The sequence below is a fragment of the Symphalangus syndactylus genome, chromosome 1, assembly GCF_028878055.3.
Source record: "Symphalangus syndactylus isolate Jambi chromosome 1, NHGRI_mSymSyn1-v2.1_pri, whole genome shotgun sequence".
Taxonomy (NCBI): Eukaryota; Metazoa; Chordata; class Mammalia; order Primates; family Hylobatidae; genus Symphalangus; species Symphalangus syndactylus.
The window spans coordinates 118109318-118136107 of record NC_072423.2 but is presented as its reverse complement, the minus strand read 5'-3'; the positions used below and the strand labels follow the sequence as shown (position 1 = coordinate 118136107).

General features: G+C 41.0%; 1 protein-coding gene across 3 annotated transcripts; it reads right to left on the bottom strand.

The window, feature by feature from the left end:
• Nucleotides 1-4552: 4552 nt before the first annotated feature.
• Nucleotides 4553-21844, bottom strand: HIGD1A (HIG1 hypoxia inducible domain family member 1A). 3 transcript variants are annotated; one of them, XM_055281343.2, is made up of 4 exons: nt 21751-21844; nt 14093-14235; nt 6286-6420; nt 4553-5578 (listed from the first exon to the last, which is right to left on the bottom strand). In XM_055281343.2, the coding sequence occupies exons 2-4, from the start codon at nt 14187-14189 to the stop codon at nt 5529-5531; spliced, it is 282 nt and encodes a 93-aa protein (XP_055137318.1). In that variant the 5' UTR covers nt 14190-14235; nt 21751-21844; the 3' UTR covers nt 4553-5528. The 3 variants fall into 3 exon arrangements, with proteins under 3 accessions (XP_055137318.1, XP_055137322.1, XP_055137316.1); XM_055281347.2 differs by having other exon boundaries at nt 14093-14211; nt 21752-21825; XM_055281341.2 differs by having other exon boundaries at nt 21487-21752.
• Between the last annotated feature and the right edge of the window lie 4946 nt (nt 21845-26790).

Sequence of the window (26790 nt, the reverse complement as noted above, 5' to 3'; positions counted from 1 at the left end):
CTACAAAAAATACAAGTATCAGCTGGGTGTGGCGGCCCATGCCCGTAGTCCAACTACCTGGGGAGCTGTGGTGGGAAGATCGCTTGAGCCCAGGAGGTTTGAGCTCAGGGGATGACAGCGGGAGATGGGGTCATCATTGACAGAAATGAGTGAGCTAGGAAGGGGCACTGTGGGGAAGACAATAGACAAGGTGAGATTAGGTAAGGACAATAACTCAAAGATGTGATGGCAAAATTTTAGTCAGTCCTAACACTTCAGAATTGCATTCAGGATAGGAAAAGACCTAACGCCAACGTTGTAAGAAGCTCAGAATACTACTGCAAGGACCTGTTCTTCGCTTCCTCTGAGGGGATCAACTGGACACCGGCCTCCACCGTAGACTCACTTATCATCACTGAATTTAGGGGGACATTTTTCTAACTTTTGTCTTGCTAAAAACAAATTCTTTCTTTTGCTTCATTCAGTGACTAAGGGGGAAGCAGGCAAGGAAACTAGATTGTATGAGCAGTGTTCGTTCTTCCATGAACTCATATCAGGTAAATCATTCACTGATAAAAGTAGCAAACCAGTCAGGGTGCATGTCCCAGCTGCCTCTCTCAAATTTCCCTATTCTATTCAAACAGCTTTCAAATGGGACCAAGTGTATAAATAATATTTGGCAGTTCCACTCTGACATGAGAACTTTTAAAATATTTTATGTTCGTTCAGTGTTGTTCTGGTCTGGTAGTTATCATGTGATAAAACTATATATGTACATGGGGATACAGCCTAAATTTGAAGTCCCTGAAACTGAGCAGCAGTTCCTCATCTGTGAGGCAAGAGACATGGCCTACATGACCAATACTCCTTCCACTCCAAAAATCTGTCTGTGTGATTCAGAAGTCGAGTGTATTTAGGGGGCTTTTAAGTGTGGAGTCAAATTCCAACTCTTACCACCAGATGTCACTGTTGTTCATTAACTAGAAAAAAAGTACCTTCTAGGTACAGTAGGATCCTGAATGTAGAAGCCCCAAACCTTTTAAATTCTAATTAATTCAACAAACACTGAACACTTATGTGTGCCACGTGCTTTGGATGAGAAAGGCCATCATGCCCTCAGACAACTGGAGGAGCGGCATGGAGCAACCACACACACCAACACTCCAATAACATCCAACATTAAGCCACGGACTCTTAACTCTCAATGAAAAATCAACATACTATTTCCTTAAAGTAGAACATTATTTTCTCAGGGAGAATTTCTCCAACCCCAACCCTGGGTTAGGTTCCCCCAGCCAGATGTTCCTGTTGCATCCTCTACCTAATAATTATCATCCTTTATTGTGTTGGGACTCAGAAACGAATACCCCAAAATATGATGCTTTGACATGCCGGACTGAATGAAGATGCAGCCTCAAGGTCTCTCTGACCTCCTACCCCCTCCTACAAACCCCCTCCCCGCCATGAAGCTGTTCTATGAAGTTTCCTTATCTGCTTAAAGTCTAGACCTGCCAAAGGTGGTGGGGTGGCAGGGGGAGAATTACTCCTGGTCCTTTCCGTTTTTTTTTTTTTTTTTTTTTTTTTTTGAGATGGTGTCTCGCTCTGTTGCCCAAACTGGAGTGCAGTGGCGTGATCTCCTAGGTTCAAGTGATTCTCCTACCTCAGCCTCCTGAGTAGCTGGGACTACAGGTGTGTGCCACCATGCATGGCTAATTTTTGTATTTTTTTTAGTAGAGAGGGGGTTTCACCATGTTGGCCAGGCTGGTCTCAAACTCCTGACCTCAAGTGATCTGCCTGCCTCGGCCTCCCGAAGTGCTGGGATTACAGGTGTGAGCCACTGCACCGGCATGGAGTTTTCATTAGTTGAATTCATATTGCAGGAAGAGAGACAAATCTGTCAACATATCTGGACAGACTTGTCACAAACTATTATCTGCTCTGTAAGCCAAACAGACTTTGTCTTAGGCCATCGTATGGTCTCTAAGTCCACTGAATCCCCCTAAAAATAATTCATTATCCCTCAAATTGCCACATTTCCTCCATCTCCCCTTCCCCTATGAAGAAGGATATATAAACATCTGTACCCTACTGGGTTACTGAGTAATCATTCTGCCATTCCCCTGTGATATACACATTAAAATAATTGCATGTTTTTTCTCCTAGTAATCTGCCTTTTGTCAGTTGATTTTTCAGTAAACCTTCAGAGGGTCAAGGTAAAGTTTTCCCTTGGCCCCTACAATTGTAATCACTTATTTAATGCCAGCCTTCCCTGCTAGACTATAAATTCTGAAGGCAAGGCTCATGTGTCTCCTGTGCTGCTGCATTCCCATAGTTAACACAGTAATAATGGAAACAGCAACCATCTATTGAGCTTACTAATGCACTGGGTGCTATGCTAAGTAAGCCCTTTATAGTCAGTATTGTATTTAATCCCAACAACCCCACATCACTGATACTGTCCCCATTTTATACATAAGAAAACATGGCTGCTTGGTTAGGAGTGGCAGAACCATGAACCCAGCTCTCATTCAATAAAAAATAGTATCACATCCACTTGAACCACCTAATGTACCATTTACCATTCTTTTCAGGCACGCAATCTCACAAATTTCTCATGAACACTCATTAACATCTTAACCCTTCACTTGTTCTTCTCCCCCTATCCTCTGCCATTTGTCTAGATCAATGACTCTCAAATTAGTTATTTAAACAAAATCAAGAGTACTCATCTATTAGAATGAAAATTTTCTGAAAATGTAGTGAAAACTGACCCAGAAAGGTCAATACCAAGACCTGTTAGAGTTATTGGACTTGATAAAGGAATAATTTGAGCAGCCAAGCAAAAAATCAAATCACTTATGTAAGAAAAATGTCACATGACTTTAGGCTTCTCTATAGCAACACTTTAATATTCCAAAGAAAAATATGAACTGAGAATTGTATTATCTAGCCAAATTGTTTTTACTGTATAAAAGCTACAGATAAACATATTTGACATGGCAAAAATTTAGGGAAATTGTTCCATGAGTCTTTTTTTTTTTGAGACGGAGTCTCGCTCTGTCGCCCAGGCTGGAGTGCAGTGGCGCAATCTTGGCTCACTGCAAGCTCCGCCTCCTGGGTTCACGCCATTCTCCTGCCTCAGCCTCTCCGAGTAGCTGGGACTACAGGCGCCCGCCACCACGCCCGGCTAATTTTTTTTTGTATTTTTAGTAGAGACGGGGTTTCACCGTGGTCTCGATCTCCTGACCTCGTGATCCGCCCGCCTCGGCCTCCCAAAGTGCTGGGATTACAAGCGTGAGCCACCGCGCCCGGCCCCATGAGTCTTTCTTAAGGAAACTATTAAACCATTAATTTCAGCTGACCAAGAGATTACTGGGAATGTTTTGAGTTTCAAATACATTTAAACTGTGGAACTAAGAAATGTGAGGATGACAACAGAATGTAAATATTGTATGTCCTCACAGTGTAGAAATGATACAACAAAAATTGAGAGAAAAGGAAAAGAAAGTGGAAGTTCACTGATACAATAATAGTTGGGCACCAGAGTGTATCAGCTAAAGCTAAGCTGACAAGTCAAAGAGAAGTATAATCACATTTAACAGTACAAAAGTAGGTCAGGTGTGGTGGATTATGCCTGTAATCCCAGCACTTTGGGAGGCTGAGGCAGATAGCTCTCTCGAAGTCAGGAGTTCAAGATCATCCCGACCAACATGGTGAAACCTCGCCTTTACTAAAAATACAAAAATTAGCCCGGCATGGTGGCACATGCCTGTAATCCCAGCTAGTTGGGAGGCTGAAGCATCAGAATCGCTTGAAGCTAGGAGGTGGAGGGTGCCGTGAGCTCAGATCACGCCACTGTACTCCAGCCTCAGCAACAGAGCAAGACTCTGTCTCAAAATAAACAAATAAACAAACAAACAAACAGTGTAAGAGTAAAATCCAATAATATCATTGACCAGAACTGGTTAGTAGAGGAAGAGGGAAGGAAGAAATATGCTAGGCTTAAATATTGCTCAAAAGGAATTATTGGTGACTGAAAATAAATAGAAGAGTGTTATAATTATATGGATAATCAGCTGGGCGTGGTGGCTCACACCTGTAATCCTAGCACTTTGGGAGGCCGAGGCAGGTGGATAACCTGAGGTCAGGAGTTCAAGATCAGCCTGGCCAACATGGTGAAACCTCGTCTCTACTAAATATACAAAAATTAGCCAGGCGTGTTGGTGCATGCCTGTAATCACAGCTACTCGGGAGGCTGAGGCAGGAGAATCACTTGAACTTGGGGGGTGGAAGTTGCAGTGAGCCAAGATCATGCCACTGCACTCCAGCCTAGGCGACAGGGAATAACTCTGTCTCAAAAAAAAAAAAATTATACAGATAATCAATAGAACAAAAATTACCCACAAAAGGAAAGAAAATAAAACACATCATAGAGTAAAATATTTTTAAAATCATCGAAACAGAAGGCAGAACATGATTAGAGAACAACAACAAAAAAAGACAATTTCCTGAAACTTGTTCTCAAATTTGTTCCTCTACAGAAAGCTTTTCCTCATAAAATAAATAAAAGACATTTGACATGGGTCATTTACTTTAATAACAATACATATACCATGTTATCACCATGGAATGCAAATTCAGATTAGACAAGAGAATTTCACAAGTGTGACAGCCTTCTGTATATTATATAAAAGTTTGGGTATACTGTCTGGCCAAACCAGCTTGCTCATAAGTCATTAATCAAATCCATTATAGGTAATTTGTTCAGTTCAATGTTTACAATTCTTATGGAAAAAATAAGCAACACACACATTTAAAAAGTATTCATTTACCTTTGCATGAGTGCTTAAAATACATATTTCTATTTCAAGATGACATTTAAAAATTATTCTAATGTATCAGCAGCAAAAATATAATTTGCAATTACAAAAAACTAAACTAGAATCCTTAAGTTATTCTCATGTTTACAATTGTGATTCTTTAATAAATACTACTATTATGCAGCTCTATTGTTTAAGCTTTCTGGATTTGGTTTAAACACATGCATATATATTGTCAATTGTGGGAAGCTTTACAAGTTATACTCCATGCACTTTTTGGACAGAGTTCTAACAGAGCCAGCCAGTCCACAAAACAGGCAGACAAAAGTTGAATTAACTGGGGCAAATAGGACTCTTATGCAACGTCCAAAATATGTGAGATTCTGCAGCAAACTGGGAGTACCTTCAGGATTGGCCTGTTATCTTCTTTAGAACTAAGTTCATCTTAAAAATTTAAGAAGGTGGACATTTCAACACCATCAAGTGCATTTAGGTGACATGTTTAAGTTAACTTGACTTCCTTGAATGACCTAGTTAGTAAACTAGTCACTAGTAATTCAGTCACCAGGCAAATCAAGCCTGCAAGAAAGGAAGCCAATATTCAAAATGTCATGTTACCATCTAAACCCATACAAATTAGTTTATTTCCAACAATAATAGGTAACTTCAATAATGAGACGTCTAACTAAAGCAAGCTCCTCCAACAAGACCAAGACAGCATCTCTTCTTCTAAGGCTTAGGTTTTGCCCAGAATTCCCGATACATGGAATAGCCCATACCTAAAGAAAAAGAATGCTAGTTAAGCATTTCAATATTTTCTTAAATATTCAAAAATAAAAACCAGTTCATACAATAGCTGAAAGTAGCACCATTGCTAGTATGGAATATTTACAAGGGGAATAAGACCCTAGGAAGCTTATACTCTTGCCTTCTTAAACATCTTAAATCTCTAAAACTGTTGTTATATACAGTAGTTTCCCAAGTAGCAAAGGGCTGGTATGGCTACTTCACATGTTACAATATTTCTTTTAAAGAACAATCAATATTTATCTGGTAACTTTGAAAGGAATCACTCTTGCTACATAATACCAGATAAAGTCAATGAATTATAAAGCCAATAGAAGAAGCATGTAATACCTAAACTTTAAGAATCTCTCCTTTAAAAACACAATAAAATAGCAATTGTATGCCTCTCCCAGATAACAGATGTTACTACCAACTCTATTTACATATCTAGGCTCTTCAATGAAATTATAAACTCAGAGATTGACAGGATTTTTTTTTTCTTTAAAATCTTAGCAGGATATATCATAGAAAAACTATGTCCCTACTTGAATTATCTTCATTAATTCATTTTTTACATGAAAATGAATATAAGTGATATTCTCAAACTGCTAAAAGGTCAGCTAAAAATATTTACCTATTTTGTTTGTAAAGAAATACCTCAACGAGGAACGAAAATTTGAAATTTCCTATAGGAACCTACCAACAGTCATTGCTCCTACAACAAAGCCTTGGGCTGCCACACGCATGTGGATCAGATGGATGGACATTTTAGTATTTCCCCTGCTCTTCAGTTTGTATAATCCATATGCAACAATTGCTGCAAAACCTGCTATTCCTGTAAAATAAAGTAACAAGTATGTCAGATGCATGAGAAGGGACCAAGATGACTTTACCACCAATCAATGTACATTCTATTATTTTTATGAGGATTCTTTATCAGATCATTAATTAGCTAACATACAAATTGAGTTTTTCATGTTTTCCCCCATCAAAACCAAAAATCTTTAAGCAAACAACAGCAGATCCAGAAAGTCAGGATTATCTTTAAAAATGTGGGTTTGTGGGGCCAGTAGATAAATTCCTTTAAAAGACTGCTAGGGAATTGACAGGAACCGAGATTATGATTATCAGAACAAAAGTGTGCCAAAGGTCTTGACTTAGAGAATGAATTCATTCCATTTCTTCTCTGTCCTATTTCCCTCCCTCAAGGTAATCAGTTAATATACCAGAGACAATCCTACACATTACTACCACTGAGAAACACTGCCTGAATATTTCAAACTTTGGGATACTGTACTGGGAAGAAGTAAATAAAGGAATAGAGCAATATTAGTTTAAGTTAAAAGGATTATGATCCTAGAGCTCTATACAGAGCCAAACTCTCATTCATTTTGAGGGCAAAAGCATTCAGGATATGACCTTACATGTTTTCTTTTTAAGATTTATTATTTTATTTTTTAAGAGATGGGGTCTTGCTCTGTTGCCCAGGCTGGAGTGCAGCCGCACAATCATAGCTCACTGCAGCCTTGAACTCCTGGGCTCAGGTGATCTTCTTGGCTCAGCCTCCCTAATAACTGGGACTACAGGAGGGCTCTCTTTCCCAAGCTGCCACCCAGGTACTGATACAAAAACCTAGAGGAAAATATCCAGTCAAATAAAAACAGTGAGTCAAAATGGACAGTTCAAGAAATAAAAACATAATGGTTAAGATACAATGGTGAGCAATAAAGACAGGAAAATCTGTACTGGTACCTTGAAAATGACTGGCATAATATAGCAAAATTAAGAATCTGAAATTAGGCTACGATTATTACAACAAAACGTGTGTTAAAGGTCTTAGGGAATAAATTTATATTCATTTTAATACTGGAAATAGATGAAAAAAACACATCCTAGTTTGACAATGTAAAGATAACCACCAGCAAGCAGTATAAGAATAGCCGCAGAACTTCCAAATCATAAGAAGAAAAAAAAATTAGGGCTGGGAGCAGTAGCTCACACCCATCATCCCCAGCACTTTGGGAGGCTGAGGCAGGTGGATCACCTGAGGTCAGGGGTTTGAGACCAGCCTGGCCAATAGCCTGGTCATCTCTACTAAAAATACAAAAAATTAGCCGGGCATGGTGGCATGCGCCTGTAATCCCAGCTACTTGGGAAGCTGAGGCAGGAGAATGCTTGAACCTGGGAGGCGGAGGTTGCAGTGAGCCGAGATCACGCCACTGCACTCCAGCCTGGCTGACAGAGCGAGACTCCATCTCAAAAAAAAAAAAAAAAATAATAATAATAATAATAATTATTATTATTATATATATAAATTTTTGTATAGTCATAAAACTTTAAAATAATCTAATATAGCAGCAAAATAAATAAATGGAGCAAAAATTGTTAGGAACACAAGATCAGCTCTATTAGAAGATAACAAAATGGGAAAATCTGTCTCTTTCAGAAAACAACAGAATAAGAAGCCCCAAACTAAAGCTACAGAATTGCACGGCACCATTAAATAAACTTACTTAAATTCTTAAAAATAAAAAAATTTAATATTTTAATTGAAAACAGAGATCCCACATTCTTTCAAATGTGTATGAAGCTTTGACAAAACCAATCATTTATTAGGCCACGAAGAAAATTCTAACTTCCAAAAAGGCCTTCTACCTGGATGATTACCATAAGGCCAAAACTTAGCAATCAAAACATAAAACAGCCAAACACATACCCGCCCTCTAACCACTGAGAAGCTGAGCACCAATAACTAGATTTGGAGGTTAAAGTAAAAACTGAGAGATTAGGAAACTATCAAACATTATTTGAAAAATAAAAACAGTACTGGTTCTTAGAACAAATAAAATTGTAAAACCTCTAGGAAGTCTGATCAAAGAGAAAATAAATATATGACATTAGGAATGAGAAAGTGGATATAATCACAAGTGCTAAAGAGATTTTTAAAAATAAGAGATGATTGCTCTTTGCCAATTAAATTTGAAAATCTAGGTGAAATGAATGATTTCTGAGGAAAATACAAATTCCTAAATTTGATTCAAGAAGTTGTAGAAAACCTTTCTATACCAATAACCATAGAAAGAATTAAATGGGCAATCCATGCTTTATCCCCAAAAGATAAAGACCCCAATAGAAGGTCTAATAAAAATTATAAGGGCATTCTCAATTCATGTTATTTAAAGTATTCCAGGGCATTAAAAACATAGCAATATATTTTTTTCCAATATATTTCCCAAGAAAACAAATCCCTGATACCAAAACAAAATTAAGATAACATGAGAGGCTGGGTGCGGTGGCTCCCACCTGTAACCCAAGCACTTTGGGAGGCCGAGGCAGGCGAATCACTTGAAAACAGGAGTTCGAGACTAGCCTGGCCAAAATGGTGAAACCCCGTCTCTACTAAAAACACAAAAATCAGCCTGGTGTGGTGGCAGGAGTAGTCCCACCTACTCAGGAGGCTGAGGCAGGAGAATCACTTGAACCCAGGAGGCAGAGGCTGCAGTGAGCTGAGATCATGCCACTGCACTCCAGCCTGGGCGACAGAGCGAGACTGTCTCAAAAAAAAAAGCCATGAGAAAAGAATTACAAAGCAATATAAATTATAAACATAGATATAAAATTCCTAAACCAAATACTAGCTTATCAACTTTAAAATGTATTAGAATATTATCAACCATGATCATTAGGTTTTTATTTGGGGAATTTTTTTTTTTTTTTTTTTTTTTTTTTTTTTGAGACGGAGTCTTGTTCTGTTGCCCAGGCTGGAGTGCAGTGGTGCAATCTCTGCTCACTGCAACCTCCGACTCCCGAGTTCAAGTGATTCTCCTGCCTCAGCTTCCCGAGTAGCTGGGATTACAGGAATATGCCAACCACACCTGGCTAATTTTTGTATTTTTAGTAGAGATGGGATTTCGCCACATTGGTCTGGCTTGTCTCGAACTCCTAACCTCATGATCCGCCTGCCTCACCCTCCCAAAGTGCTGGGATTATAGGTGTGAACCACCGTGCCTGGCCTACTTTGGGAATTAACCATTGCTTTTACATAAGAAAATCTTGGCCAGGAGCAGTGGCTCATCCCTGTAATCCTAGCACTTTGGGAGGCTGAGGCAGGAGGATTGCTTGAGGCCAAGGGTTTGAGACCAGCCTGGGCAACAGAGTGAGACCTGTGTCTACAAAAAAAAAATTTTTAATAAAAAATAAATTAAAAAAAAGAATTCACTCGAAGAACATACAAGAAAAAAAAATCTCTTAAGATTCATGAAAGATGAAACTATGTGAACATCTCAATAGTTTACTAAGTAAATTAGAATATAGTTCAGACACCAAAAGCAAATACAAATTGTACTTAGTGTTAAAACACTAGAAATATTCCATTTTTATCTATTTATTTATTTATTTATTTATTTATTTATTTAGAGACAGGGTCTTGCTCTGTCACCCAGGCTGCAGTGGAATGATCATGGTTCACCGCAGCTTCGACCTCCCAGGCTCAAGCAACCTCCCATCTCAGCCTCCCAAGTAGCTGGGACTACAGGCATGTGGCACCATGCCCAGCTAATTTTTAAATTTTTTTTTGTAGAGACAGGGTCTCACTGTGTTGCCCAGGCTATCTTGAACTCCTAGGCTCAAGTGATCCTCCCGCCTCAGCCCTGCAAAGCACTGAGATTACAGGAATGAGCCAAAGTGCTCAGCCTTATTTTTTATTAAAAAATGAAAAAGAGATAAGAAAAAAAAGTTCCCTTTAAAGATCAGAATAAGACAGGGATAAATGTGAATACTGCTGTTGTTGCCTGGATATCCTAAACAATTTTAAATCAAATAAAAAAAACTATAGGCATAATTTAGGAAGAAACTCTACTGGTTTGCAGATCATCTAACTGTGTGTATAGAAAATCCAAGAGAATCAAATGAAACACAACTAGAGGCCAGGTGCAGTGGCTCACGCCTGTAATCCCAGTACTTTGGGTGGCCGAGGCAGGTGGATCATTTGAGGTCAGGAATTCGAGACCAACCTGGCCAACATGGCAAAACCCTGTCTCTACTACAAAAATTAGCCAGACGTGGTGGCAGACACCTGTAATACCAACTACTCGGGAGGCTGAGGCACAAGAATTGCTTGAACCCAGGAGGCGGTGGTTGCAGTAAGCTGAGATTGTGCCACTGCACTCCAGCCTGGGCGACAGAGCAAGACTCTGTCTCAAAAGAAGGAAAGAAAAACAACTAGAACCATTAAGAAAAAAGATTACTTTGATGAATACATTAAAAAGCATATCTAGAGAAATTAAATTTCTAGACCTAGAGAAAACAATAAAATTATATTTAAGGACACAAAAGGTTTGAATGAAAATCGGTAGATGCACCACATTCTAAGATTTCCATTCTCTCCAAATTTATAAATTCAATGTAATCCAAACGTAAAAATGAGACATTTTTCCCCGTTTTGGACTGGGCAAGCCAATTTCTTTTTCTTTTCTCTCTTTTTTTTAGACACAGGGTCTTCCAATGTTTCCCAGACTAGAGTTCAGTGGGTATTCACAGGCATGATCATTATACACTACAGCCCTGAACTCCTGGGCTCAAGTGACCCTCCTGCCTTGGCCTCCTGAGTAGCTGTGATTAACAAGCTAATTTCAAAGTAAACAGGCAAGCTCTTTTTGAGAAGGTAGAAGAGTGAAAGTGTATTGGCTTATGAGGTATCTAAACATACCATTAAGTTTCTGGCAGACAGATCACAGCAACAAAATACAGTAGTTGAGTAACAAATCTCTCATGTTTAGTATATGACATAGTTCACATTTCAAATAAGTAGAAAAAGAATGCAAAACAGCTATCACTGTGATAGAAAATTAAGGTATCCATATGGAAAAAGCATAAAGTTAGATTTTGCCTCATGTCATACCTACAAATAAATTCCAGATAGATTAGTATCTCAATGATAAATCAACAACATAAGGAAATACAGGAACCTAAGTAATCCCAGGATCATGAAGGCCGTGCAATATTTAAGAAAACACTAATGCCTAAAATATATAATTATAATTTAATTAGAAAAAGACAACCTAGTTAAAACAGAAACAAAAGCAAAAACAAAAAAGCTAATTCACAGAAGAGAAGCCTGAATGACCAATACATATGAAAAGATGCTGAGAGTATGGGAAAACCAGCCCATCACAGCCTATTGGTGTAAATCATTGTTTTGGTACAATTAAGTATATAAGGATTTTTAATTTTTACACACACACTCTTCCAACAGTTTGTAAAATCAACATAATGGGAACAACTCCTATGTCGTCAATACAGCAATGGTTAAATCAATGTAGGGTTTATGTACTCCCAAGAAGGCATATGTATAAATGACAACCCGTTAAAGAGCAGAAAATTTTATATTTGTATCTTATCCTTTTGAAATGTCTTTCTGCATATTTCATAAAGTACCAAATGTGTAAGAACAAAGTACTTATAAATGACTTAAAAATAGGTAAACACACAACACACTGGCAGGAAGTATGTGCTCAAATTATTTTTTACTGAGGGAATGTACAACCAAAAAATTTTATAGATCACCATTATAAAACATTGTATATCTACAAAATTAATGATTCAATTATTAAAAATATGTTCCTATATGCATTGTTATAAAAAGATAATGAACAAGGCTAAAGAAAAATATTTCATCTAAAAATAATTATAAATAATAGTTTATGGTAGTATACGGAGAAGAAAACACTGACAGACTGTGCAGACTGCTGTTGTCTTTCAGAGTCGGGATCATAGGACATGGTACCTTTCTGTTTTATGTACTTTTGCAACTAACTTATTAATTATACGGTCAGAAGAAAAATTCCTTCAAGAGACTTCAAAGTCCTTTAACTTCTTGGAGAGCCATCTAAAAGGATGCTCAGTAGTTTGTTAATAATGAGAAATTAGAAATCACGTAAATTTCTACCAAGAGGATTATAATAATGTTACATATAATAGTAATTTATATCATATAAATTAAGTCATTAAAAGTGGAGTTTTGGCCGGGCGCGGTGGCTCATGCCTGTAATCCCAGCACTTTGGGAAGCCGAGGCGGGCGGATCACAAGGTCAGGAGATAGAGATCATCCTGGCTAACACGGTGAAACCCCGTCTCTACTAAAAGATAGAAAAAATTAGCCAGGAGTGGTGGCAGCCACCTGTAGTCCCAGCTACTCGGGAGGCTGAGGCAGGAGAATGGCTTGAACTCGGGAGGCAGAGCTTGCAGTGAGCCAAGATCCTGCCACTGCACTCCAGCCTGGGTGACAGAGAGCGACTCCGTTTCAAAAAAAAAAAAAAAAGTGGAGTTTTAGGCCAGGCACGGTGGCTCACGCCTGTAATCCCAGCACTTTGGGAGGCCGAGGCAGGTGGATCACCTGAGATCAGGAGTTCGAGACCAGCCTGGCCAACATGATGAATCCCCCATCTCTACTAAAAATACAAAGAAATTAGCTGGCGTGGTGGTGGGCACCTGTAATTCTAGCTACTCAGGAGGCTGTGGCAGAAGAATTGCTTGAACCCAAGAAGTGGAGGTTGCAGTGAGCTGACATTGCACCACTGCACTCCAGCCTGGGCAACAAGAGTGAAACTCCTTCTCAGAAAAAAAAAAAAAAGTTGAGTTTCGAATAACATAGGTAAAGACATGAGATAAAAATTATAATACATATACGCATCTTCGACACCTCAATAAAACCTGGTTACCATGGCTTGGTGGGCTTCCCTGGATGGCAAGACTTAGCATGTATTGCCACATATCACATCAGTACTGAAGAATTAAATGCACCCCCTCTCCCCCTGTGGGACTCCCTGGGAAGGGGACACCTAGAATTTTGTGTCTGGTTTATCCTAGACTTCATTCTATATGTCTTGGTTGACTTTAACCTATATCCCATTGCTGTAATAAACTATGACTATAATAAGCATTTTTGAGTCTTATGAGTCTTGGCCCAATCATCAAACCTGACGGTGGTCTTGGGGTCCCCCAATACAACATTATGCACTGAAATAAGACTCAATAAAATAAGAAGTCTGAGCTGGAGTGGTGGCTCACACCTATAATCCTAGCACTAGGCTGAGGGCGGGTGGATTGCTTGAGCCCAGGAGTTCAAGACTAGCCTAGGCAATATGGCAAAACCCCGTGTCTATACAAAAATACAAAAATTTGCTGGGCGTGGTGGTGCACACCTGTAGTCCCAGCTACTTAGGAGGCTGAGGTGGGAGGATCAAGAACCTGAGAGGTCGAGGGGTGGGGGCAGTGAGCTATGATCAAGCCACTGCACTTCAGTCTAGGTGAAAGAGACCCTGTCTCCAAAAAGAAAAATAAAGTCTGAATACATACAGAAGAATCTTTATGATGAGATTTATATCATGCCAATCTCAGCATATTTCAAAATAAGAAAAAAAATGGAAAATGCATTCTTTCAGGATATGCTCAATGAACAAGTTATCACGGCTCTACCATATTCAAGACTACTAAAATGTCAAACTTACCAACGGGTACGAATGGTGCCTCTTTAGCTTTTCGAATAAGTTTTGATCCCTGATCTTCCTCATATGAAGGAAGGGAAACACCTGTGTCTGTTGACATAGTGATTGCTTGAAGAATCTCCCGGAGAAAAAATTTCTGTGAGGTTCTGTAATTAAAAGCACCCGAACATTATTAAATATCTGGATGTATTTAAAATATTCCTAACTTCCATGAGAATTTTAGTACATGTTATCCATAATCATAAAGTTAAAAAATATTTTTAGAAATTAACTGTATTTTTAATGTATAGTCATCCTCAAGGGAGAGTTGTACACACTTATTCCCCCTATTGTTTTGCCATTTCTCCTGTACAACCCATTCATTTTTAGCACCATGTTAATTTAAAATAGTGAAAAATTTTAAATTGATGTTACTTTTATCAATTAAAATAGTAGCTACTAATTTTCTGGCTATCTTCATCCTTAATCAACTATTTAACTTGACAATTTTAAGTTATTCAAACCAAACTGACAACTCTTATTGAACCTTCAATATCATGTTGGAAATCCTACTTAGCACTTTTCGGTGTAGTTAAATGCAGTCTTTATTGCTTTCAACTGCTGATTTATTTATTCCAACGTGCTTCTTTGCTTCAGTTTTCACTTCAGATTAGTTTCCAATCTATTACAGTAATCTGTTATCCACGGTGGTTGCCTCTGGGGAAAAGATTATTCTGAATAGCCAAAGTTTCTACCTAGCTCATTATTTACTCATTTTAAGAACAAAGCTTTTATTTTAAATATTGGTAGAAATGTCTCCTTCATAGCCTTTTAGATTTTTTTAATGACCTATGATTAGTTTTTTTTCTTTTTTGAGACTGATTCTCGCTCTGTTGCCCAGGGTGGAGTGCAGTGGCACGATCTCGGCTCACTGCAACCTCCATTTGGCACACACCACCATGCCTGACTAATTTTTTTGTATTCTTTAGTAGAGACAGGGTTTCACTCCTGACCTCAAGTGATCCACCCACCTCAGTCTCCCAAACTGCTGGGATTAAAGGTGTGAGCCACTGTGCCAGCTTATGATTAGCTTTTTTTTTTTTTTGAGATAGAGTTTTGTTCTTGTTGCCCAGGCTGGAGTGCAATGGCGTGGTCTTGGCTCACTGCAACCTCTGCCTCCCAGGTTCAAGCAATTCTCCTGCCTCAGCCTCCCAAATACCTGGGATCAGAAGTGCCTGCCACCATGCCCGGCTAATTTTTTTTGTATTTTTAGTAGAGATGGGGTTTCACCATCTTGACCAGGCTGGTCTCGAACCCCTGACCTCGGGTGATCTACCTGCCTCCCACAGTGTTGGGATTACAGGTGTGAGCTACCACACCTGGCCCTATGATTAGCACTTTTAACATCACTGCAGCACAAAACTGAATTACCCTCAGGGTCTTCTTAATATCTTCTAAGCTTCAGATCTGCCTTCCTTTACATACCTTATATCCCCCAGGCTTCCCTTTAAAACTCTACCCTCTTTTTATAATTCCTTTAAATGGTATCCCAAAGGCAAGATCTAGCCTGACAGTGTATGAGTAAGGGGATAGGGAAAAAAAAAAAAGGATCCATTTTCATTATCACAGGGATCAAAGGCTCCTTTCCTCCTTTTCAGTTATCTCCGTCAATAGCCCTTTTATCACAATGAGGCATTAACAAATGCATTTCATTTTAGCCACAATAACAAAGTATACTTTCTTCACTGAACTATTTTGAATTGCAATAAACTTTACTCACAGAAAAAATAAGGGGCTGAAGCATAGTGTAAGTATACAAGTCTCTAATTAGTGTCAATTACAATAAACTTAAAAGTCTATGCCCATCCTAACACCCATATAAAATCTTTCACTTCTGGGTTTTTCATGTGCATTATGCTCCCTTTGATAAAAGTACCTCTCATCCAACACCTTGCTACTAAAGGGGAGTCAGTGGCAGTTAAGGTCCTCAACGAAAATGCAACTCCAGAGGGGGTGGTGTGCTTAGTTTAGAAAGTGAATTCATCCCTATCAGCCTCACCTTCATTGAGAAGACTCAACCCTGTCATCTGACATAGAAGAAAATCTTAGCTAAATAAAAGAAAATTTAGATTGGACTTAGACCTTCTTTTTGTACTCCATTACTTCTTAAATGAATAAACTCCTAAGTACTAAGCTTTATTATATGTAAGGTTCAATAAGCTCAAGGTTCAAGATACTCACTATATATCTGAATAACACAATATAAACACTAAAGTAATTAATGGTTCAAAAATTAGTTTTTAAAAACAAACAAACAAACAAACAAAAAAAACAGAGAAATCATGTAACCGCCAAACAGGTTCACCTTGCCCGCTGGCTAGACAGAGCTGATTTATCCAGACAGGGGAATTGCAATAGAGAAAGAGCAATTCACCCAAAGCCAGCTGTGTGGGAGACCAGGGTTTTTATTATTAGTCAAATCAGTCTCTTGGAGCATTCAGGGATCAGTTTTTAAGGATAATTTGGTGGGTGGGGGAAGGCCAAAGAATAGAGTGCTGATTGGTTGGGTTGGAGATGAAATGTGAAGTTGAAGCTGTCCTCTTATGCTAAGTCAGTTCCTAGGTAGGGGACATAAGATCAGATGAGCCAGTTTATTGATCTGGGTGGTGCCAGTTGGTCTATCAAGTGCAGGGTCTGCAAAATATCTCAAGCACTGATCTTAGGAGCATTTTAGGGAGGGTTAGAACCTTATAACTTCCAGCTGCACGACTTCTAAACCATAATTTCTAATCTGTGGCTAATTCATTAGTCCTACAAAGGCAGTCTAGTCCCCAGGCAAGAAGGGGGTTTGTTTTGGGAAAGGGTTGTTACCATCTTTGCTTTATTTTTCTATTTTTATTTTATGAGACAGGGTCTAGTTGTCACCCAGGCTGGAGCACGATCTCCATCTTGGCTCACCGCAACCTCTGCCTCCCAGGTTTGAGTGATTTGTGCCTTAGCCTAACAGCTGGGATAACAGGTGTGCACCACCATGCCTGGATAATTTTTTTGTATTTTTAGTAGAGATGGGGTTTTGCCATGTTGGCCAGCCTGGTCTCAAACTCCTGGCCCCAAGTGATTTGCCCACCTCAGCCTCCCAAAGTGCTAGGATTATAGACGTGAGCCATCATGCCTGGCTCCGTCTTTTTTTGGCTAGGTCAGATCTCTTTCACCGTCTCAGTTATAATCTTGCAATGGTGGTTTCAATCACAGTGTGATTAATTGTCAACAGCCTAACACAGACAAGGTCTGAATTTAGAGAGAGTGATTGTTTTAGCTAAAGGAGGTTTGACACGTTTCACAGAGAAACACTTGAGACTGGCTTTGAAGAAACTGCATAAATGGACTGGATGGAGAGATTAAACACTGTATTTATTTTAGGCCAGTATGTTTACTAGTTGCCTTCATATCTAATCATGAACTTCTCGGGCAGGTGCGGTGGCTCATGCCTGTAATCCCAGCACTTTGGGACGCCGAGGTGGGCAATCACTTGAGGTCAGGAGTTCGAAACTAGTCTGGCCAACATGGTGAAACCTCATCTCTACTAAAAATACAAAAATTAGCTGGGCATGGTGGTGTGCACGCCTGAAATCCCAGCTACTTGGGAGGCTGAGGCAGGAGAATCGCTTGAACCTGGGAGGCAGAGGTTGCAGTGAGCCGAGATTGTGCAACTGCACTCCAGCCTGGGCCACAGAGAGAGACTCCGTCTCAAATTTTAAAAAAGAAAAAAAAAAAAAAAGAAAAAAAACCATGATCTTCTCAAAGGGGAAGTTAATCACAAATCCTTTCATTTCCCTTCCCAACCCCACATTCTGACCACATTAAATATTTTTAAGATGCTCTCTATACCTCCAAGCCTTTGCACAAGCTGATTCCTCTACTTGTGAGAGTTTCCCTCCCTTTCCATCTCCTTCAGATACTCTTTCCTAGCTAACTCCTCCCATTTTTTTTCAGGTTTCGTTTTTCTTTTTTACACTGAGTCAGAAATTTTAATAGTTACAAAACTTTTTTTAAATAGAATCAGTATAAAATAGCAGTTGATTTCTCCATAATTATCAGATTTATATTTGAGGTCTTGGCTAAGTGGGGCTGAAATCAACAAAAGGTCTGGGACTATTGGCTCAGAAATCATCTTAGGAAGCCCGCCCTGTTGACATTTGTTATGCTTAGCTCTTATGAGATGACCCGGACCTTTAAAAAAAAAAAAAAAAAAAAAAGTATCTCTGTTTATTCTTTTTTACTACTGCTGAGGTCTGGGCTATATATTTTTTTTATGACTCTGTCCCTACTGGCATGAGCTGCCATCAAAGATTCAAAGTTGTTTACAGGTTTGGCTGGCATCAATTTTCCCGGCAAAGGAAGCTCTTGGAACCGTAGTGTTTAATTAATGTACTAGTCTGTCATCAATTGTCCACATCACCTTAAGTAATTCCTGGAACTCGGCAAACTCCTCACAGTTCACACCGCCACTGGGCGCCACCATACTGGACTCAGGTTCACATCTTAATTGACCTCCTCTCAGAAATTTTTGTCTCTTTAAGTTTGTAAGCGCTTTGGTTATGCAGTCCCATAGGACCTTGTACTTTCCTTATAACCACCAGTTTGTCTGTTTCTTTTGCTAGAATCCTTGAAATCAGGGACCAATACCTGCTCTGCTTGTATCCAACTCCACTGCCTGGTGCAATACCCTATATATAATATGTACACTACAAATGTTTCTTGCATACATTTAAAAGTTACATTTCTCAACAACTGAAAGCATTCTTAGTTTATTCAGGAATGTTGAGTGGAAAAAAAATAACAATCATACAGATTTGTAGAGTTTAATCAGTAAGAAAAATGCCAAACTGTATGTACCTAAGTGCTTATTTCTTTTATGTTTCTTATATTGTACCTATGAAAAGAGAAATAACCTGAGGTCTTAGTTCCTTGCAACATAGGGGACAAAACTATTATATACCATAATCTACTTTTAAAAACTAAAAACTTCTGCAGATATAAAAGCATGTTTTCCCCTTTTTTGCCTGAATCATTTCTAAACTAAAAAATCATTTGGGAATTTTCTTTAAAAGCAAGAAAGCTGGTAGCCGGGCATGGTGGTGCACACCTGTAGTCCCAGCTCCTGGGACTGGGAGGCTGAGGCAGGAGGGCTGCTTGAGCCTGGAAGGTGGAGGTTGCGGTGAGCCATGATCCAGTCACTGCACTCCAGCCCTGGCAACAGGCAAGACCCTTGTTGAGGGACCCAACAAACAAACAAAAACAGAACATAAATGGTTTTTAAAAAACAGCAAGAAAGTTGGTAGTTTTTCTTGTAATTATCTGACATCTGGTTGACTCATTCTCCAACACGTCAATGGAGCAAAAGGTTTTTTCTTTTTTTTTTCCTCCTTTCAGGAGGGAGGGGGTTAGTTGTCTCTTTCCTGTATATAAATCGAGAACAGAAGAAAATCTATTTCTCTGTTCTTCATCTATGATACAGACTCTGAAGCTTGTATGGATAGGGCATTTGACCTGGGTTTCAGAAAGTAGCCCCTGCGGTAAGCATCAGGGTGTGGGGAACAAAATGGTCATTATTTGCTTGAAACGACAGATGATAATCTGTCTGTGATTCCAGAATACCTTATGTGTACATTTCAGAATAAAATTAGTAAGGATGAATATTTAAAAATCCAACACATATCAGTTATTTGTTATTCTGTAGTCAAAATATTATAATTCCCATATAGTACATATCTAAAATATTCTCTGAATACAAAATTTTGATAACTGTCTAATTACCACGTAGAAGTTTCCAAAGTATTCATGGTTTATAGCCACCTGAATTGAAAACTGGTTAAGTATCAGGAACAATACGTTCTAATCATATAATTTGAGAGTAACAAATCAGATGAGTAATCCAAGCCAGCAGCCTTATTTCACAGGTGGGGAAAGGGTTGTGAGAGGGTTATACGAATTGCTCAATACAAGGAATACATGTCTGGTTGGGTAGGATTAGAATCCAGCTCTTCTGATAGAGAGTCCTGGGTTCTTTTGATTGACAATATATTGCCAAAGCATCAATCTTATGCTGCTGATGTAAATTAGATTAAATTTGCAGATAAGAATTCTGATTAGAAAATATAAGAATCCATTACTCAACAGAAGCCCACGTTGTTCTGTTTGAATGATATATATAAAAAAGTCATGCCTAAGTTAAACGGAATCTTCTTCAGTGACTTAACTCATCTAACAATTTCAATTGTGATTTGAAAAGACTTTTTTCACTACACCACTGCCAGACTTTCCTTCATTATCGTTTTCTCATCCACCCACAATAATCGTCCCAGATCTCTGTCAGAAAGTTGAACAGATGCTAAAAAAGGCACCAGTAACCAGATATTCAAAGTAAGTTTGGAGAGCACAAATTATTCTGTACGCTTAGTAAGACACGACTGAAGACCTTTCCACAGGGAACCTAAAGAGGCATTAAGGGAAGATGAGCCGTCCAGGATCAGGAGACGTAACAGGCTGAATGAAGGATCTTTCTTCACAGTCATTTTATCACGGGAACTACTACCTAAAGCAACGCTGGCTTCAAACTGATTTTGCATCAGTCGCCCACCAGCTTGTTTAAAATGGCTGCCAAGGCCCCAGCATGGAAATCCGGATTCAGGTGGTCTGGGGCAGAGCTCGAGGAATCTTTAAGAAGCCCCTTCAAGTGACTCTGGTGTACAAAGAGAACCCCTAGTATACAGGACTCCAAATATGTGTGTCATGCTGGAGCTTCATGACCAGGTTGTCACCGCTTCAACCTGTTAGAACTTTCCATCCAAACCTGTCTTACTCGAAAGTGCCTTTGTACTTCCGGAAGCAGAGATCCCTGTCGTGGCGATTACTCCGAAGAGGGAAATAGCTGCTTCCCACTCCGGGAATAAGACAAAGGCGAATATCACTGCTGCATCATGTCGGCTGCTCCCAATTCTTTCCTTACGCTGTGCTTTGTAATCTCTAACCCGCCGACTCAGCAGGAGAAAAATTTAATTCGGTCACAGAAGCACTACACCGGGCCCTAGGCCTTATCACTTTCCCAGGGTGGAGGAAACACCAGGTCGGGGAGAAAAGCAAGACCAGGACTGGAAGGTCCTCTGCTAGTACGCCCTCCCCTCAACCTCCCGACCTTTCTCGCCGCCTCTCTTCCTGTGACCTTGTCGGGACTCCGTGACCGGAGCGCTCGCTCTCCTATCCCGCCTCGCCCGCCGCTCAGCCCGCTCTTCAGAATGTTCCAAGCTCTGGGGACGCTCCCGCTCCTCGCTCCCCGCCGTCGGGCCCAGCCAACACCCTCCTGGCCCCCGTCTCTCATTACCACCCCATCAGCGAGTCTTCCCCGCTCGGCAACTCACTCCACAAGCTTCTGCTCCATCTCCCCGCTGGCTCCGTCTCCCCTCACCCGAAGGACCCCAGGCCTCGGCTCCCGACTCCTCTCATCCGCCCATGCTCGAGGCCGGGCCTGAGCCCCGGCAACTCCACCTCTCCTCCCTCATTCCAGACACGGACTCCCAGCCCCCACCCCCAAAGTCCTTTCGGCCTGGCCAAGCGCTGCCCCACTTCTTCCCGCCCCGCGGCCCGAGTCCCTGGCTCGCAGTCCCCCAGCTTGTTTCGCTTACCTAGAGCGAGAAAACCTCTCACACGCCAACCGGCTTCCGATCCCTGCACGCGCACCCAGTCCTCCCGGTTTCTCCCCACCCACAGCCGTCCCAGCCAATCAGAGGCCAGCGGCCGCAAAACGACGCGTGCGTGTGCGCGGCGGGTGGGGCAGCCCAGAGCGGGTCCCGGATTGGCTGGGGCGGTGAGCGCCGTCCCACGACCCCGGCTCTACAGTACTGGCGGAGACAGACGTGAGAGCTCGGCGCCCAGGGTTCGCACTGTGGCGCTTGAGGGACTTTGGCTCCTGGCCCGGGGACTCCTCAGATTTCTCCTGCCCTTTTCCCCTCGGGCAGCAGAGGCGAGCACCGCGAACGCCGTGTCCCGAGCGCCGCCGCCTGCGGACGCCTCACGGGCCGGGAAGGGATGGGGGTGAGGGGTTTCGGCTGCGGGTGAGGTGGTGTTCCCGGACCCACCCGGGTACGACTGCTTGTTCTCGCCGTTCAGTAATGAGATGCAGACAGACTGGGAAAGAATGGAGTTTATTTCTGCAACAGGTTACAGGGAGAAGGTCGGAGTAACTCACCAGACCAACTCAAAATTATTAATACAAGTTTTTCTAGTGCTTAAATACATTCAGTGCACTTACAAGTCGAAAGCCAAAGTGTTTCACTCAATCCAGTCTTTAACCGTAGTAGGGGCAGGTGTCTAGACAATTGCTTCAGAGCCTTGGAAATAATCTAAAGTGGGTCCTGGTACAAGGTGTGCAAGAACAACTCCATTATTTTAATTAAACTCTAGGGGCTGAGAAAGCCCAGGCGGGATCTTAATGGACTTGTCTTTACATTCTAGCCTTTCTCCTAAGGCACCAGTTTCTCCAATGTTTAACGTATACATGCATCAGAATGACAGTGAGGCGTTGGTGAGAGCTGCTGTGGTTGCTAATGGAGATCTGGCCTGCCACAGTGGGAGCAGAGCTTGCGCAGCGCTCTGGGACGACTGCGGGCTCCATCCGTTCTGCTCCCAGGGCGGTTGTCGGCCAGGACCGTGCGCTGTCAGGTCCCCCGTGGGATCCTTCCTGGAGCTTACACTATAGTAGGTGGCAGCCAGTACTTGCAAGCACGGGGTCGCGGGAACTACGACCTCACCCAGGCCAGGCGACCTTTCTCTCAAGAAGGAGATGTCAGGCCGGGCGCGGTGGCTCACGCTTGTAATCCCAGCACTTTGGGAGGCCGAGGCGGGCGGATCACGAGGTCAGGAGATCGAGACCATGGTGAAACCCCGTCTCTACTAAAAATACAAAAAATTAGCCGGGCGTGGTGGCGGACGCCTGTAGTCCCAGCTACTCGGAGAGGCTGAGGCAGGAGAATGGCGTGAACCCGGGAGGCGGAGCTTGCAGTGAGCCGAGATCGCGCCACTGCACTCCAGCCTGGGCGACAGAGCGAGACTCCGTCTCAAAAAAAAAAAAAAAAAAAAAAAAAGAGAAGGAGATGTCAGAGGTCCCGCGTGACAGCGAGTTTCCAGGGACAGGGTTCCTATTGTCAAGTAAATAATGAATCACAATCCGGCGAATTGGTGGGTCAATGAAAAAAGTCAAACTCTAAGATATTTGAAGAGATTTATTCTGAACCAAATATGAGTGACCGTGGCCACTGACACAGCCCTCAGTAGGTCCTGAGAACATGTGCCCAAGGTGGTCCGGGCACACTTGGTTTTATACGTTTTAGAGAGGCATGAGACATCAATCAAATACATTTAATAAATACATTGGTTTGGTCCAGCAACAAGGGACAACTCAAAGGCGGGAGGGGAGGGGGCTTCCAGGCTATAAGTAATTTCTGGTTGATAATTGGTTGAGTTTGTCTGAAGACCTGGGATCAATAGAAAGGGAATGTTCAGGTTAAGATAAAAATTCGTGGAGACCAAGGTTCTTTTGAAGTCTTATAGTGGCTGCCTTTAGAGACAATAGATGACAAATGTTTCCTATTCAGATCTTTGAAAGGTGCTAGACTTTTAATCTCTTTAGGATTGGGGGGCCTAGAAGAAAAAGATCTAGCTTTGTTATAGGGATTCTTTACAGATGAGAATTTTTTCCCCACAAAGGACAGCTTTGTATGGCCATTTCAAGATATGGCAAAGAAACATGTTTTGGGGTAAAATATTTTTATTTTATTCCTTGTCTCATAATGTTATGCCAGAGTCAAGTTGGAAAGTAAGTCACAATATATAGAGTTAAATAAAACCCATTTGATGATAATTTATGGTTTGTGGGGCATGACTCCCCAGACCCCTTAGATAGGAATTTGGGCAAGATAAAAAAGTCAGACCTTAGTCCTCAGATGCAAAGCATCTACAACTGCACCATGGAGAAACCTGGGACTAAGTTAGAGTCTCTTGATATAACCACAAAACAAGGCAGACTACGAAGTGCTCTGTCATACAGATAGGAACTAAATGTCGTGGGCTCAGGATTTTGAAAATCGTTCGTCTCATAATTAAGATACACGTAAGAAACATTTCATGCTATGGATGATTAAGAACTTCATACTTCACTGGGCACGGTGACTCACGCCTGTAATCCCAGCACTTTGGGAGGCTGAGGTGGGCGGATCACCAGGTCAGGAGATCGAGACCATCCTGGCTAACACAGTGAAACCCCGTCTCTACTAAAAATACAAAAAATTAGCTGGGCGTGGTGGCGTGCCCCTGTAGTCCCAGCTACTGGAGAGACTGAGGCAGGAGAATGGCGTGAACCCAGGAGGCAGAGCTTGTAGTGAGCCAAGATCACGCCACTGCACTCCAGCCTGAGTGACAGAGAGAGACTCCATCAAAAAAAAAAAAAAAAAAAAAATATATATATATATATATATAGTGGCTTTCAGCTCCTTGAAGGCACATATTTTGTCTGGATGATCCTGGTATCTCCTTGAATGCTGCCTGTGTGCCCAGTAGAAATTCAATAATGGTAAATTAAGGAAGATGTAAATGCTGCAATAACTGGAGGGTTTAAAAGATAAGTAGGGATAGTCAGGAACTATAGGATGAACCCCACTGCCTTCAATATGAAGGTCAACCAGAAGTCATTAGTCTCTTGATTCTGTAAACACAAAGGCTAATGGCAGCAGTGACCAAAGCATATTCATTTCTGAAGGGAATGTATATGCCTCAAACTAACTTCAGCTAACTTGTTAATTTCCAGAGAATAAGATTTACTGCCCCATCAGCGGAGAGCAACTAGTTGGCAACATACTAGCCATGACCTTGGACTTGATTTCTCAAAGTGTCACTTTTTTCACTTGTAAAATGGGGGGTAACACTAATGATGGTTAAAGAGGAAATATATGTAGCATGTTAGCCCCATGCTTGGCATGAAAAATGTTAGCTATTGCTTTAAAAGTTCCTTGCTGTGTACTGTGCAAAAAGAGTCAGACCTTGCCCTCGAAGCTGTAAGAATAAGCACCTTTTAAACCAATTACTATTGAGGGCTCCCAATCCAGACCCCAAGAGAGGGTTCTTGGATCTCCTGCAAGAAAGAATTCTAGACGAATCCACAGAGTACAGTGAAGGCAAGCTTATTAGGAAAGTAAAGAAATAAAAGAATGGTTACTCTATAGGCAGAGTAGCCCCAAGGGCTGCTGGTTGCCTATTTTTATGGTTATTTCTTGATTGTATGCTAAACAAAGGGTGGATTATTAATGCCTCCCCTTTTTAGACCATATAGGGTAACTTCCTGATGTTGCCATGGCATTTGTAAAATGTCATGGTGCTGGTGGGAGTGTAGCAGTGAGGATGACCAGAGGTCACTCTCATCGCCATCTTGGTTTTGGTGGGTTTTAGCCGGCTTCTTTACTGCAACCTGTTTTATCAGCAAGGTCTTTATGACCTGTACCTTGTGCCAATCTCCCATCTCATCCTATGACTTAGAATGCCTAACCTCCTATCTCATCCTGTGACTTAGAATGCCTAACTGTGTGGGAATGTAGCCCAGTAGGTCTCAGCCTTATCTTACCTAGCCCGTATTCAAGATGGAGTTGCTCTGGTTCAATCATCTCTGATGATTGGTATAAAGGTCAAATAGCTAGTAAGTAATAGAGGTAGAGGATTGTAAACTAGAAATTTTGATTCCACTATATTTTAAGAATATAGTATCGCTCAACAGCAAGTAATTTTTAAGACATAGAAAGGAAATACATTTTTGTATATAAGCTGGACTCTTTATTCATAATATTAAAAAATAAGGATTTAGACAAATTATAGGATGACAGATCCACATAGATAATTTAAGGAAGTTATATGTGCACTCTATGGCTACAACTGCATGGAAGATGCACATTTGTCCCCCAAAATCTCTTTATTGAGGCTACTGGTATACACTGCTTGGTAGAATTGTCATTAGTCTGACCCAGTTTGAAATGACGGTTGAATTTAGGAGAAAAAAGGCTCATCTTTCGACAAAAGTGTACCAGCCCTGTCAGTTTAACAGAGAAAACATAAACAGAGGCAGTGTAGGGGTGGAAAGGGGATGATCCCTTTCTTTCCCATCATAAGCGTTATAGCCAACACTCCTATAACAAAAGACAGGTTAACAAGAGAAAATTACTAGCCTGGACAACATGGCAAAACCCTGTCTCTACAGAAAATACAAAAATTATCTGGGTGTGATGGTGTGCCTCTGTAGTCCCAGCTACTCGGGAGGCTGAGGTGGGCAGATCACATGAGCCTGGGAGGTCAAGGCTGCAGTGAGCCAAGATTGTGCCACTGCACTCAGCCTAGGCCACAGAGTGAGGCCCTGTCTCAAAAAAGAAAAGACAAAAACAAAACAAAAACAAGAGAAAAACATTATAAATTTACTGTATTTGATCAAGATTTGTTTTGTTTGTTTGTTTTTGAGACAGAGTCTTGCTTTGTCGCCAGGCTGAAGTGGAGTGGCGTGATCTTGTCTCACTGCAGCCTCTGCCTTCTGAGTTCAAGCAATTCTCCTGTCTCAGCCTCCCAAGTACCTGGGACTACAGGTGTGTGCCACCACACCTGGCTAATTTGTTGTATTTTAGTAGAGACGGGGT

What these genes read in the sequence shown, in the direction of transcription:
- HIGD1A (XM_055281341.2), bottom strand. Translation starts at nt 21,506, where the DNA reads ATGGAGCAGAAGCTTGTGGA. An exon ending in ATGGAGCAGAAGCTTGTGGA is followed by an intron (nt 14,236 to 21,486) that starts GTGAGTTGCCGA and finishes TTTTAATTACAG; the next exon opens with AACCTCACAGAAATTTTTTC. An exon ending in GGCACCATTCGTACCCGTTG is followed by an intron (nt 6,421 to 14,092) that starts GTAAGTTTGACA and finishes TTTATTTTACAG; the next exon opens with GAATAGCAGGTTTTGCAGCA.